This window comes from Panthera onca, chromosome A1 (assembly GCF_046562875.1).
Source record: "Panthera onca isolate mPanOnc1 chromosome A1, mPanOnc1 haplotype 2, whole genome shotgun sequence".
NCBI lineage: Eukaryota > Metazoa > Chordata > Mammalia > Carnivora > Felidae > Panthera > Panthera onca.
The window spans coordinates 81,204,273-81,219,595 of NC_138339.1; the positions used below are offsets into that span (position 1 = coordinate 81,204,273).

At 37.0% G+C, this 15,323-nt stretch overlaps 1 protein-coding gene across 1 annotated transcript in view; it reads left to right on the forward strand.

Moving 5' to 3' along the window:
- The window catches only part of PCSK1 (proprotein convertase subtilisin/kexin type 1), a 44,163-nt gene extending 31,201 nt beyond the window's left edge, over positions 1 to 12,962 (forward strand). The window contains exons 10-14 of the mRNA XM_060635338.2: positions 1,088 to 1,321; positions 4,050 to 4,207; positions 5,523 to 5,656; positions 7,194 to 7,355; positions 9,847 to 12,962. Coding sequence (XP_060491321.2) covers positions 1,088 to 1,321; positions 4,050 to 4,207; positions 5,523 to 5,656; positions 7,194 to 7,355; positions 9,847 to 10,224 — 1,066 coding nt within the window. The 3' untranslated portion in view covers positions 10,225 to 12,962. The remainder of the gene's footprint in view (positions 1 to 1,087; positions 1,322 to 4,049; positions 4,208 to 5,522; positions 5,657 to 7,193; positions 7,356 to 9,846) is intronic.
- The last annotated feature ends 2,361 nt before the right edge of the window (positions 12,963 to 15,323 follow it).

Here is a 15,323-nt window from a genome sequence, read left to right on the forward strand (position 1 = left end):
ATCACCTCTTCCCTGTTCTAGAAAACCAACACCTCACTGTATTCTGGTCACATCCTATATTTTCACCCTTGTAGGTTTTGTTCTGTTGCCTCATCCCTTTTCTATCTCTTCACTTCTTGACATTCTACCCAAACTTCAAAGTTCAGATAAAATATTTCCTCCTAGCAAAGCTTTCCTAGATCTTCCCATCCCCAGAGCTCTTCCTTCTCTAAATTCCTATAACACATGATGCCATGAATAAAGTATTCAACAGGTACATTACAGTTATAGAAAAGCTTACTTCTTTTGCTGGATTGTGTACTTCTTAAAGATAAGAATCACCTCCTTTGATATCTCCACAGTATTCAGCATAGTGTCTTGCAAGAGTAATGTTAAGTAGCTAAGAGTTTGACAATTTGTTTTAAATTTTAATTCCAGTGTAGTTAACATACAGTGTTAGATGAGTTCCAGGTGTAAAATATAGTGAATCAACAAACCCACATACGACTCAGTGCTCATCAAGATAAGTGTATTCTTAACATTGATATATAAAGAAAAGAGGCAAGATATTTAAGACTATGGAGCCAAGCTATGTCTTTAAAATCTGAGTCTTCCTAAGAAGGAAGTCAAAGCCTCATCTGTGAGTGCATAATGTGGAAAGTGCCAAGGCTGTGAATAGACAGCAGAAAACAGAGACACAAAGGAAGTTTTGTCATTTAAAATTTTTGTTCCAGTAAAAGTCGGGGACAAAATTACATATTTCTACAATATTGAAACCCAAATTTTACTTATAATAGGAGCTTAATTTATATGGTATGGAGAGAAACTTTCAGTACTGTATTTTAAATTCCAAATGAAAAGATACACCAAAAGAAATACAACAATAAAAGTATAGTTGCAAAAAGGACTTCATTATCTATAAATAGAAGATGCTTGTTTTTACTTTTTTTACTTGTTTTACTTACAAGTAAAACAAGAAGATACAAGTAAAACAAGTAAAACTTTACTTACTTTGCTTACAAGTAAAACAAGAAGATACTTGTTTTACTTTTTCAAGGATACATCATTTTTTGTCCCTGAAAAATATTTTGGGTCATTTCCCCTCCAGTCCAAATCTTACATGGCGAGACATGCAGCACTTGGTTGTCTGGACCTCTGAGTATGACCCACTGGCCAATAACCCTGGATGGAAAAAGAATGGAGCAGGCCTGATGGTGAATAGTCGATTTGGATTTGGGTTGCTAAATGCCAAAGCTCTGGTGGATTTAGCTGATCCCAGGACCTGGACCAGTGTGCCTGAGAAGAAAGAGTGTGTTGTAAAGGACAATGAATTTGAGCCCAGGTAAGTATCTGCAGGAATTTTAAACAAATGTGTGCCCATGGCACTATTTGATTATGATGTTTGTCACTCTGCCCAATGTTTTTTCTCACCTACCCTCTGAAGTAGATGGAGGGAGCATTTGCCATAGTTCCCTGTGGGCCCATGGGAATCATCGAAAGATCAGAAATCTGCAAGTCAACTTAGCATATTTCCATTTTCCTTTCCTAGCCTATCTATATTCATTGTTTTATATATCACTAAGAAAACTCATTGCCAATTAAACTATTACTAGCTATTAGTTTTAAGATTAATCCCAAAGTCAAAGATGTTAAAGTATTTTTAAAAAATGTATCATAGAATTGATTATATGTAATACTTACCAACCAATATTATCCAAAACCCATTTCCAGAAGAGCCTCTCTTCACACTATAGTCCTATGTGATTCATGATTTTTTTTTTTTTTTCCATGAATGATCGTTTACCATGCTGCTTTTACATAAGAACACATCCAGCCTACCAGATCTGGCCAGAGAAGCAGAATCTGGTATAACTATTTTGTTGATTCTTTCAAGGAAACCATGATTATATTAAAGATCTGCTCATTGGGGTGGCTGGGTAGCTCAGTCAGTTAAGCATCTGACTTGAGCCCAGGTCATGATCTCACGGGCTGTGAGTTTGAGTCCCACACCAGGTGAGTTCTAGCCCCACTTCAGGGTGAGCTTGAGCCCTGCCTCAGGCTCCGTGTAGCCTGTGTAGGATTCTCTCTCTTTCCCTCTCTCTCTGCCCTTCACTCACTCGTGCTCTCTCTCTCTCAAAAATAAACTTTAAAAAAATAAGTAAATCATACATTTCAAAACTAAAAAAAAAAAAAAAAGACACACTCACAAAAAAATCCGAGAGTGGGAGCCTTGGGGAACATTCATTATGGAGATAATATCATTTCTTAAGAGGGCCCATTTCAGTAATGGACCACTTTTTGATGGGTCCAAGGCAAACCTGCCTAAATTCTATTCCACAGCAAATAGCACTATATTCTTGTATCTCTGTTCCTCACCAAATGTTTTCTTTTCTTTTCTATTTTGTTTTATTGTAGTAAGAACTCTTACCATGAGACCTACCCTCTTTAACTTTTAAGTATACAATACATTATTGTTGATTCTAAGTACAATTGTTGCACAACTGATCTCTAGAACTTATGCATCTTGTGTAACTTACATGCCCATTGATTAGCAACTCCATTTTCCCCTAGCCCCAGGCAACCACAATTCCACTTTTTGAATCTATGAATTTGACTATTTTAGATACTTCATTTAAGTAGAATTTTATGCAGTATTTATTTCTCTGTGACTTCTTTATTTCGCTTACCATAATATCTTCAGTGCTTATCCATATTGTTGCATATAGCAGAATATCTTTTCTTTTTAAAGATTATATGTGTTTTACCACATTTTATTTAACCTTCCATCTGTTGATAGACATCTAGGTTGTTTCCACATCTTGGTTATTAGGAATAGTGCTAAAAAGAACATGAGATATCTTCAAGATCCTGTTTTCAGTTATTTTGGATAAATATCCAGAAGTGGGATTGCTGGATCATTTGATAGTTCTATTTTTAATGTTTTGAGAAAACTTTATGCTGTTTTCCATAGTGACTGCACTGTTTGTATTCCCACCAATTATGCAAGGGTTCACATTTCTCCACACCTTCTTCAATACTTGTTGTCTTTTGCTTTTTTGTTAACAGCCATCCTGACAGGTGTCTGGATTTGCATTTTCCTGATGATTAGCAAAGGTGAAATTCTTTTCATATGCCTGCTGGTCATTTATAGGTCTTTTTTGAAAAATATCTATATAAGTACTTGGCTCACTTTTTAATCAGCTTATTAATTATTATTATTATTTTTTGGTTATTGAGCTGTAGGAGTTTCCTTATATTTTTTATAGGTTAACCCTTTATCAGATACACGGTTTGCAATATTTTCTCCCATTTTTTAGGTTGTATTTTCATTTCGTTGATGGTTCCCTTTGCTATGCGGAAGATTTTTAGCTTGATGTATTCCCACTTGCTTACTTTTGTTTTGGTTGCCTGTGCTTTAGGTGTCATAACCATTAAATCACTGCCAAGACCAATGTCATGAAGTTTCTTCCTATGTTTTCTTCCAGACTTACAATTGCACATCTTATGGTGTTCACTCCATTTGGAGTTGATTTTTGTGTATGATGTTAGATATGGGTCCAATTTTATTACTTTGCCTATGGATATCCAGTTCTCCCAGCACACTTTGCTGAACAGACTGCTCTTTCCTCATTGACTATTCTTGGCATCCTTGTTGAAGATCAGTTGACCATATAATCTTGGGTTTATTTATAAGTTCTCTATTCTGTTATACTGGTCTATATGTCTGTCTTTATGCCAGTACCATACTATTTTCATTACTATAGTTTTGAAATATATTTTGAAATGAGGAAGTGGAATGCCTTCAGCTTTGTTCTTTCTCAGGGTTACTTTAGCTATTTGTGGTCTTTTATGATGCATAAAAATTGTAGAATTTTTTTTACAATTCTGTAAAAACCTTACCATTTTCTACACATTATTTCTAGCTACTCCTGAATTTTGTTCTACTCATAACAGGGAGAGACAACAAGCTTAGCTGAGTATCTAGTCAAGACTGATGTGTATGTATTTGCATAAAATACAAAGAAGAAGAGATGTACTTTATCCAGTGATTTTGTTCAAAATGTATTTAGAGCCCTGAAAGGTAATGGAGAAGTTATCATTGAAATTCCAACAAGAGCTTGTGAAGAACAAGAAAATGCCATCAAGTCCCTGGAACATGTGCAATTTGAAGCAACTATTGAATATTCCCGAAGAGGAGACCTTCATGTTACACTCACTTCTGCTGCTGGTAAACTTTTTAAAAATTTCAAAATTCTATTCTAAATCATTTAGTTAAATTTTAAAGAGTATATTGAATGATTTTAAATCAATGATTTTTTATAGGGCTGAGTTTCCCAATAGATGTTTTCAAGACTTAAGAAAATATGCTTATTTTTTAATTTTTTTGGCATCAGAACTCTGCCAACTCATTCCTACTGGTTCTTAGATAAGCAGAGAATGAGGTCTATTCAAATAATACCAATTAATAAAACTTTATGGAGTTACACATTTTCAAACTGTGCTCATTTTCCCAGGTCACTGATCTATCATTCATTTCTCTTAGGCAACATATTAGTGAAAGTTACTCTGATAATTAATAAAGCTGACAAATATATCAGACACAAATAAGGAATCAACCAAAAAACTAGGACTTGTGACCCATGAAAGAATATTGAGAAGACTAACAAATATTCCATGATGGCATTGCAAAGGCCATATGATAGAATATACAGGCAATTGCCCTTTCCTGAGAAAGTACTAACTCAGATGAGATCATGGATAGGGAAGAGGTTGTAAACCATAAACTTTAATCCAACCAGGAAATGCTATCCTAATACTCTTTCATTTTTTAGTAGGATTCACTAGACTAAATTCAATTTCTATAGGTGAGTTATGAGGAAAGATGAGCTCCCTCTGTCATCTCCTTCTAGGATATAAACTTCTTAGACTATAGACACTGTTGATTTGGAGTCATGCTTTCTAGCTATCTTGGAGTTGGCCTGAATATGAGTGGAATGCTTTCTCATTGATGGCCCTACAGATCACTTGACCCTTTCATCTAGATCTACAAAGAACTTGGATTTCAAATTTTAGAGTTAAATCCCACTACTAGTTTTTAGATGACAAGACATTATGAAATTAATATAGCTTTATTTTTTTATGCCTACACTAGATTATAGGCACAGGCACCAAATAAATTTTCAAGACTTCCTCTTAAATTTCAAAATGATAGTTCCACTAAAATGTATTTTAGGTCTCTGAATCCATAGTTTGTAAATGTAGTTCTATGAGTTCTCCTTATTCAAAAAAAAAAAAATCAATATACTCATTATTATTTTACCAAAATATTTACTGAGAACTTATTATATGCCAGGCAATATGCTAATTTCTATGGGTAAAAACATTTTTTTTATAATGTTTCTATCCTGATCTTATACAAAAAAGGGAAAATTAGGAGGGCAACTCTCTCCCAGTTTTCATTTTCATTTATTAGTTGCTAAAGTGTATCCTACTCTCAGCACATTTAGAACATTCATTAATTTGAATTTGTCCCTTGAAAATAGGCACCAGCACTGTACTGTTGGCTGAAAGAGAACGGGATACATCTCCTAATGGTTTTAAGAATTGGGACTTCATGTCTGTTCACACATGGGGAGAGAATCCCATAGGCACCTGGACCTTGCGAATTACGGATATGGTAAGTATGAATGAAAAGATATAGAAACACAGGCTCACTTTTAAACATTTTCAAGTACTTTGAAGATTGGTATCATCATTAATCAAGGTCCTAAGGCGTTCAGGTCACTCTCTAGTAAAAGTAAAGAAAAGGTGTAATGTTTCAATCCCTGCCCACTTGGCTTTATAGACTGACTGACTAAATAAATAATTAAATAAATAAGCCATACCATAATAAAGAAAAAAAAAGATGTATTAATAATGTTACAGACTACGTGACAAATCCAAGTGTTCCAATGTCAGAATGCAGCCAGCCATATGACCTACTCAGACACCAGAATTACCTCTATTTACAAAGACAGTTAAATGCTATACCAGCCTTGCTATGACATTCTGCTGGGGTCACATGAAGAAACTCTTACCACTTCTTACTATAGTGGCTATTGACTTGTTACACAAGAAATCTTATTTAATATGACTTTTTTGTTTTGTTTTGCTTCAGTTATTAAACAAACTGAAAAGCATTTCTCACTTCTCTTTCACTCTGTTTACTAACACTCTGATATCTTTCTAAAATTGTAACTCATGGTAACAAAAATAGAGTAAGGAGTGTCTGAGCAAAAAGCTAAATACAGCTGAATTATCTACTTTTGCATCATTTCTCCAGCATTTTCTACAGGTTGAGCACATATACAAACAGTGTTTCAGGTCTGAGTTCTCCCAAGATAGAACTGTTCAGCAGCATCAGATTTCAAAGTCTAGATAACTCTTTTAAAAGAAATTATTTTAAATTCCTAAGGATTTCCATTAAATTAATACAAATTCTATAGTCATTGTTACATTTTTCTCTCTGAGAATAGCTTTCTCCTACAGACTGCAAAAATTATGATTTAGAACCAGAATCTGTAAAAATTCCTGCTCTCATAGGGAGAGCAAGAAAATGTTCTTAGGAAGTAGTTCTATTCTTGAACTTGTCCTCTGTTCTTTAACTCAATTTCATCTTTAAAAAACTAAGAAAAATCTGTTTACCAAGATAAGACTATTTTATATCAAGTCTGTAAAATCTGAGCCTACACTTTCATATTCTTTTTAGATATTTTTAGATTTCAGCACATTATTTTTGGCATAACTGTTGAGCCTCAGAAAATTATTACTCTTCCCATAAATCTACAGTTTTTAAGTGCTGATTAATACTGAAGTCTATTTATAATACTCCAAAGAGGCTTTTTCTCCATTGGAATGTTTCTACAAGCTGATAATTACTAAATATAATTCTATTTATGGAAAGTACAGTCAACTTTCCAAGAAAAGAATAGAAAAGAACATTCATATAAAGAGTTTTGCTTTTTTAATTAAATGAAGCAAATAATCAGTCTTTAAATCCTCGAACCTATAAACTGTCCATTTTCATGACAACAGTGAATCCAATGATTTACTTCTTTGTACATAGTGCTCTACACATGGCATGTACAGAATTTTTAATAGATTTTACAGATACTTTTAAGGAGTTTGAAATTTCTCAGAATACACCCTAAACTTATGTGTATGCTTATTCGTAGTCTGGAAGAATGCAAAATGAAGGAAGAATTGTCAACTGGAAGTTGATTTTTCATGGGACCTCTTCTCAGCCAGAACACATGAAACAGCCTCGTGTGTACACATCCTACAACACCGTTCAGAATGACAGAAGAGGGGTGGAGAAGATGGTGGATCCGGGGGAGGTCTGTGTGGCTCTGTTCTCTTGAGCATTCTTGGCACATCTTTCTTTGAACTGTAGTAGACAATGTAGTGAGTAGAGCTGTATCTAATTTTCAGACAGAGAGAAAGTCAAACGTGAGTGGGGAGAAAAGGGAGTGAGAGTGCCAAACTGTTTGCCATTAAATAAAACCCTCATATTATTTAAGTTTATTCTTTTGTCCAGAATTTAGAGATTAAAGTTGATGAATTCAAAGGTATGAAATTCTCTAACATGAGAATTTATAACATATCAACTTACATGTATCAAAATGTATGACATATCAAATTATAAAGAGAGCTATCTTTTTAAAAATTAAAAAAAATAAAGCTTATTTATTTTTGATAGAGAGAGAGTCAGTGAGTGAGTGAGTATGAACAGGGGAGGGGCAGAGATAGAGGGAGACACAGAATCCAAAGCAGGATCCAGGCTCTGAGCTGTCAGCACAAAGCCCAACGCAGGGCTGGAACCCACGAACTGCAAGATCATGATTTGACCCAATGTTGGACGCTTAAGTGACTGAGCCACCTAGGCACCCCTAAAAAAAGAGCTATCTTTATGCATGATCACATATGCCTAATGTCTGTATCACACATACTTTTCAAGTATTTTTTACATTGTCTCATTCAACCAATAATCCCTGTAACCTAGAGAAGACAGACATTTAGCATGTCCATTTTCCAGAAAGAAAACTAAGGCTCAAGTGACCAAATCCTGTAGGCTTCTCTTTACTAATTCCTTAACTGACACTTTTTTGGCAGCTCTCAGGGAAGCCACTGAATCACAGTCTCAATTTCTCTGAGAAAATTTCATAGGATAGCTAGTCAGTCATTCCTGTTCCTACTGAGACTCAGCCTACTGAGGCTGCTGGCTTTTCTCTTATCAGACAGAGGGCATACACCACATTTTGTTTATCTCTTAATCCCCCAGCATCTAGCACAGTGCCTCAGATGTAGTAGGTAGGTAATCAGAATTTCCAGAATGACCTTTCATGAAGTCTGGCTCAGTGATGGGTATTTTGGGAGATATAAAGATGTAATTATGTAAGAAACTTATAAACTAGTTGTATGAAGTCCTCAGCTCAGATTCTGGTTCCATTTACATTCTGCAAAGCAGCTTACCCCCGCCCCCTTGGGGGCCCCCACCCCAGAGGCCTTTTCTTCACAGTCCCAGAGGCAAGTTGACTTTATGGGTATTTCTCCCTCCAAGATTCCTTAAGGGGTATGAATCAGACCCTACAGTTGTTAAAAAGTTGAGTTACTTCCACACTGGTTGACAAAGAGCTGCTTCTCTGATATCTCCAGTTCCACCCCACGTGGCTTATCACCCTGGCCTCTCCCAAGACCCCTTTATAAAACTCAGGGGCTGAGGGGCACATGGGTGGCTCAGTTTGTTAACTGAGCCACCCATCCAACTCTTGCTTTCCACTCAGGTCATGATCCAAGGTTCGTAGGATAGAGCCCTGCGTTGGACTCTGTGCTAACACCTTGGGACCTGCTTGGGATTCTCTCACTCCCTCTCTCTCTGTAACCACCCCCCTCAAAATAAAAAATAAAAAATGAAATAAAATGAAATGAAATAAAACAGAACAAAACAAAACAAACTCAGTGGCTGAAAGGGTAGCTGATGACAGAACAAGGGGCCTCCAGGAAACTTCATTCACACGAAGCATTGCTGGTGTCTTCTGTATGAGTTATTAAATATTTTAATATCAATTTCTTCCCAAAACATGGGCAGGGAGGAAAGGCAGTGGGAATGGTAAACTGTTTACTTTCCATAGGATGAAACTGTATTATTTTAAAAAATATTTTCTTTCATTAGAATTAAAATTAAAATTAAGGAATTCAAAATTATTAAATTCCCTAAAATGAATTCTACTATAGAAGGCTGACAAGTACAGCAGGCCAATAAGGTATGAATACATATACATGATCCCATTCAGTCTTCAGAACCACCAGAAATGAAAGACTCTTGTTCTCATTTTACAAGTGAAGTTCAGGGAAATTAAACAGGTGCCAGGAGAACATGAGTAAATGCAAAAATGAGGACTGAAGCCCAAGTTAGTATGTCTCTAAGCCTCATGCTGTCTCTGCTTCTCAAAGGGTTTCTTAAAAAGTGTGCAGTGAGGGGCGCCTGGGTGGCTCTGTCGGTTAAACGTCCGACTTCAGCTCAGGTCATGATCTCGCGGTCCGTGAGTTCGAGCCCCGCGTCAGGCTCTGGGCTGATGCCTCAGAGCCTGGAGCCTGCTTCCGATTCTGTGTCTCCCTCTCTCTCTGCCCCTCCCCCATTCATGCTCTGTCTCTCTCTGTCCCAAAAATAAATAAACGCTAAAAAAAAAAAAAAAAAAGAAAAAAAAGTGTGCAGTGAAAAAAACAAACAAACAAAAAAAAGTGTGCAGTGGACATGTGTTGCAGCTGGCTTGCCAGGTTCTAAATAATGAATCTTCTTCCTTTTGTCGGTGGCGTTCTGTGTTTTAGGAGCAGCCCACACAAGAGAACCCGAAAAAGGACCCCCTCGTGTCAAAAAGCCCTAGTGGCGACAGTACAGGGGACAGGAGGAATGAGCTGGCAGAGGCAGCCCCATCCGAGGCGATGCTGAGACTCCTTCAAAGTGCTTTCAACAAAAACTCACCCCCAAAGCAATCACCAAAGAAGCCTCCAAGTGCAAAGCTCAACATCCCTTATGAAACTTTCTATGAAGCCCTGGAAAAGTTGAACAAGCCTTCCCAGCTTAAAGAGTCCGAGGACAGTCTATATAACGACTATGTTGATGTTTTCTATAACACGAAACCTTATAAGCACAGAGATGACCGGCTGTTGCAAGCTCTGGTGGACATTCTGAGGGAAGAAAATTAAAATAAGTGTGGAGTCCTGAGTTGGAAATATTCATGCTTCTTCCTTCCCCTTAGATTTTGCCTGTGTCTGAAGTGGTTGTTTTTGCCATTGATTCTTATGCTTATGATATCCTTTGTGGTACTTTTGCTTTTGCTCGCCCGACTGGGCGTTTGAAAGGGATGAGCTCAAGTAGAAAATCCAACTTTCTGAATTGATAATGACTCTTTCAAAACACATATTCCCTGCTTGCACAAGTGAGATGCTTTGTTCTTTCTGGAGCTACAGTTCATTTCATTTGTGGTCCTCATACCACATTAGAATGCCTCCTTGAGCCACGATTTCATTTCTCAAAAGAAATGCCATCGCCTGGGTAACATATTAATTTGAAGAAGTAAATCTGCAAAGAATGAGAGGGAAGAAAACTGTTCCTACAACTTGTCCCTTGTCTTTGCCACACGGTTCTTTGAACTGTGATGCCATAGGTAGGTTTGGAAAGTTTCTAATGAAAGAGTTCCCGATTAGACCCATACCCTTGGCTTTTCTACCCCAAAGTACGACTCATTCAGGAAATGACGATTTCGTCATTTGGGAGAGAAACTGAGTAATTTAGATCCAGAAACAATTCTCAAAATTTGTGTTATCTGGTTTGAGCAGTTTTAGAACATTTTTCTTTGTTTGGTGTGCTACGCAGAGGCCTCTGTGGACCTAAAGGTGACTAGGACTTAAGGTGTGTGCTCTGGCCTTTCCCTATTTCCCCTTATATTTTCATTACCTATCTCATTCCTCAGCCACAATCTGAATACTGAGAGAAGTAATTATACTACTTAGAATAAACTTATACTCGGGATTTGGCAAATCCCTTGTCATATTTTTTCACAATAATCACAGGAAACCACTCATAACACCAGGAACCAATGAAAATAGGAAAATATTTATAATGGGGAGAGCCAAAGGTAGGTTTTGTTTGTTTTTAAATTGTATTCATTAGAACAGGTTTTTCTGGATCCTTAAAACTGAGTGTTCATTCCTTGCCACTAAAGGCTCTTCCCCAGTCTTACAGCTGATAGTATCCAAAATCTTACCAAATTGCTTCCAATATTCAGCTCAAGAGGCCACAAGCTGGCAGTCCATGGGCCACATTTGTCCCTCAGGTAGATTTCCTTTGGCACATCAAATGATTTAAACATATGAGTGGTTATTAAAAATATGAAATTTCACATAAAGCTTGATTCTCAGAAACATTTCCCCTCCTGGCAACAGTTGGCTAGAGCTGAACAGCAGCTGCCCAGAGAGTACCAGGTCCCTGAGGTGCCCTGCTCCATGTTGCTTAAAGTGGCTACCTTACTGGTCAACACCCAAAAAGCATTTGATTTTTCCCACTGCTGCATTAAACAAACTTACATAAAGTATAAATGCATTAAGGAAAAAAAAAAATCCTCTACTTCTTCCAGGTAGGATCTGTGTGATAATCATAATGAGAACTTGCCATGATCTAGTTAATTTATAGGTGAGGGGAAATGATATTTTAGACCCCTGAAAGTACCTCTGAAATCCAGTTTGACATATTCATTTAATCTCACCTTCCCTGGATTCTCATTTACACTAACTCATTAATGGACAACCTCTAGATTCCCATTCTCTATGTGCTCACAAAAGCTCCAGTCACCTACGATGCAGGCATTCTCCCACTGAGTCTGCTGTTTGTAATTCTTTCTTAAAGTTTGAACTTCATAATGTCACACATGAACTGGACCAGGAGCTTAACTACATTGAACTAGACTGGGAAGAGAACACTAGAGTCTGTCACTTGCTATGGTTTGAAGTGTAGTGAATAAGACGATGTTTCACCTCCTCGTCTACAGTTTGCATTTGTGCAGAATAAAAGTATGTGCAGAGCAATCACCATGATGCTTCAAGGATGTTCTCCTAAAAGAACTCCAGTATCACACTATCCTTGGAAGTTTCACATGTTATTCAATATAGAGTATTGGACAGACTTTGAAAATTGAAGTAGATCAAAAAGTATTAAAGCCAAAAAGGACCAACGAGTTATTAGATAAGTTTTCAACTAAAAAACAAAGCTAAGGCCCAGAGAGGCCAATACATAGTCATAAACAAAACCTCATCCTTTCCCCTTTCCTACTCTCATGCTAATTGTATTAAGCTTTTTTTTTTTTTAATCCTTCTAATAATATCTTTTCCTGGTTGAAACCCCCAACCCGCTCATTGGATTGTAGCCAAAGGTTCACTCTAGAGAAGCTTTAATATTTAAATAAAGTCATGTTTGAATGTTTCCAACCTGGAATATATTGTTCAGACATAGAATATTTTTGTCAGTCTTTCTTAGTGCCTGTGTGGATTTTTGTGAAAACGTAAAAGAGGAAACTTATATAATATTTCCCTCAGAATTTTAAACTATATTTTCTTTACAGGTATTTATAATGTACCAATGCTTTTATCAGGATTTTAAAAAGCATAATAAATTATATTAAAGAACCAAAACTTTCCTGAGAATAAGAAAGTTTCATCCAATAAAATATTTTTGAAAGGCATGTTCCTCTGTCAGTGAAAATAAACGTATAATATGTATGTGTTATGATATTAAAAGTGACATTTGTCTAATAGCCTAATACAATGTGTTTAACATGTGTGGTCTTAGCATTTTTAAGAAAACTCCCAAATTATACACTTGTATTAACCAGAATATGTAAAATATGCTTATACATCTGAAGAATAAATGATTTCTCACTAAGTTAAAAAGGAAAAAAATCTCATGTTTCCAACAAAAACAAAATCTCCTTCTCTATGTTTCTAAAATGAACTATAAAAAAGAAAAATTGAAGATGTACATTAAGAAGATAATACCTTTTAGAAAAAAAAAGCTAATTCCTTTTGAGACAAATGGACTTTCTCAAAGTCAATTTAAGAATTTACTTCAACAGGTATGTTTCATTTTCCTTCATAGCTCAGTTTCTTACTATTTTTTCATTAAAAAATTTTTTTAACACTTATTCATTTTTGAGATACAGAGAGAGACAGAGCACGAGCATGGGAGGGGCAGAGAGGGTCACAGAATCCGAAGCAGGCCCCAGTCTCTGAGCTGTCAGCACAGAGCCCGTCGCAGGCTCAAACCCACAAGCAGTGAGATCATGACCTAAGCCCAAGTCGGACACCCAGCCGACTGAGCCACCCAGGTACCTCTCTTACTTGTTTTGACAACATCCCAAGTTATTTGACTGAGTCTTCACTGAAGTGTTGAGGAAAAAAAGCAAAGCACAAACCAAAGGGACTTACTATGTGTGAGAGAAAGGACTTCAACACTTCATCAAAAATGACTTTTTTATAGGCCAGATACAGTAGCTCCACATTAACCACCCCCCCTCTGCCAGAGGCCAAGGCCACTTATCAGAAGTTCCCAACTTCCAAGTTTAATCTCCCATCTTCAGGCCCACATTCCTCTCTTGCTTCAAACCTCCATCCCTGGAATGGCCACCCAGCCACTTCAGAATCTGTCTTCTTTCCAGGGGGTGGTTTTCCCCCAGATTCCATTCCTTTCTTCTGAGTTACAAATATTAACTCAAAATAAAATAATTTTTCCAGAATTCCAGAAGAACTGTTCTAACTGGCTTTTGTCCTCAAAGTCCAGCAATCTTTAAAGTCTACCCACCAGGAGGGCTGAAGATAGCTCTCTGGTTACTTTTCAATGCTCATTTGGTAACTATTAGATTAGCCATGTATAGGCTACAAATCCAAATCCAAATCCAAATACACACTGAGATAAACATTAATTCTTAAATACAATTTCAATCCCTAAGAAAGAAGAGTAATGTTTTCCTAACTGCCTCATAATTTTGTAAGGCTACAGTACTAATACACATGATGATGATGACGACGACACTTTTTGGTCCAGCATTCTCAAGGCATGTGGAGGGAAGCAGAAATCACTTTCCTGGTTTCTATGCCAAACTTCTGCCATGTGTGTTGCTCCATCCCCTTGCCCCTGTGGGCCAAGGGTAGTTTCCTGGGCCATCTATGTTAAGCTTGACCCTGTGATTTGTTTTGGCCAGTGGACATGATACAAGCAAAGACCTTCAGCGTGCTTATACCATTTGGCCTGGCTTTTGCTTTTCAGTCATCTAGTGCAATGAGAAGAGTGTGCCCCAGGGAACTACTGCCTCTTCAACCTGTTTCCAGAACAAATATATATGGAGCAGGTCTACATTCTGGATCCAAATCGAGCCAACTCACAGCATGAAACAGAGCTGACCAGATGAGGACTACCTAAAGAAGCTGAACTGTTACCATGGCAGTTAGGAGAATGAGAATAAATACTTGTAAGCAAATGAGTCCTGAGATAGTTTGTTATGCAGGCTTACGTGCAACAAAACTGACTAATACAATAAAAATTACATTTATTCATTCCGCTATCAGTACCATCCCTTTCAAATTGTGCCTTCTTGAGCCTAGAGCACACACACACACAAAAAGAGGCAGTATTAAATCATACACCTCTTAATGCTGATTCCATAGCTGAAAAAGGCCTTGCCCAAGCTTTGAAAGTTTCATTTTTAAAGGTAAGTCTCAGCTTAGTTCCTCCTGAAATCAGAGCTGAGATCATGAATGACTTTTGTACAGGTAATTTATTTTGCAGGTAATAGTGGAGAGCAGAAGTGACTCACACATACTTGAGAGTAGCATGGAATAATACTGATCAGCTCAGGGCTTCCCAAAGACTAGAACTGATGTTTCAGCTGATAATGGCATTGGCAGAAGATAACTCAGAACAGACACATAGGCTCCCCTTACTCCCCCATCCCTACCCAATCCAGTGCCTCAATACTTAATATTATCTTCTCTCCAAAGTTAGATGCAACCCTAGGACAAGAGAAGAAAACTTGATTGGCTTACATCAAGTTCACACTATTTATTAGAAAGGGAACTCTTAATAGAACACAGTTCTGTTACAAAAAAAAAAAAAAAGAAGTAATTTTTGCTCACCTGAGTTTTGGCTTGCAGTCTGTATTTATACAAACAGTTTATATTGCCTGTCCATTGCTACACATAGATATTATGAAAGCATTACTCTATCCTCAATGTAGGACAAGGAAGTGACTATAATT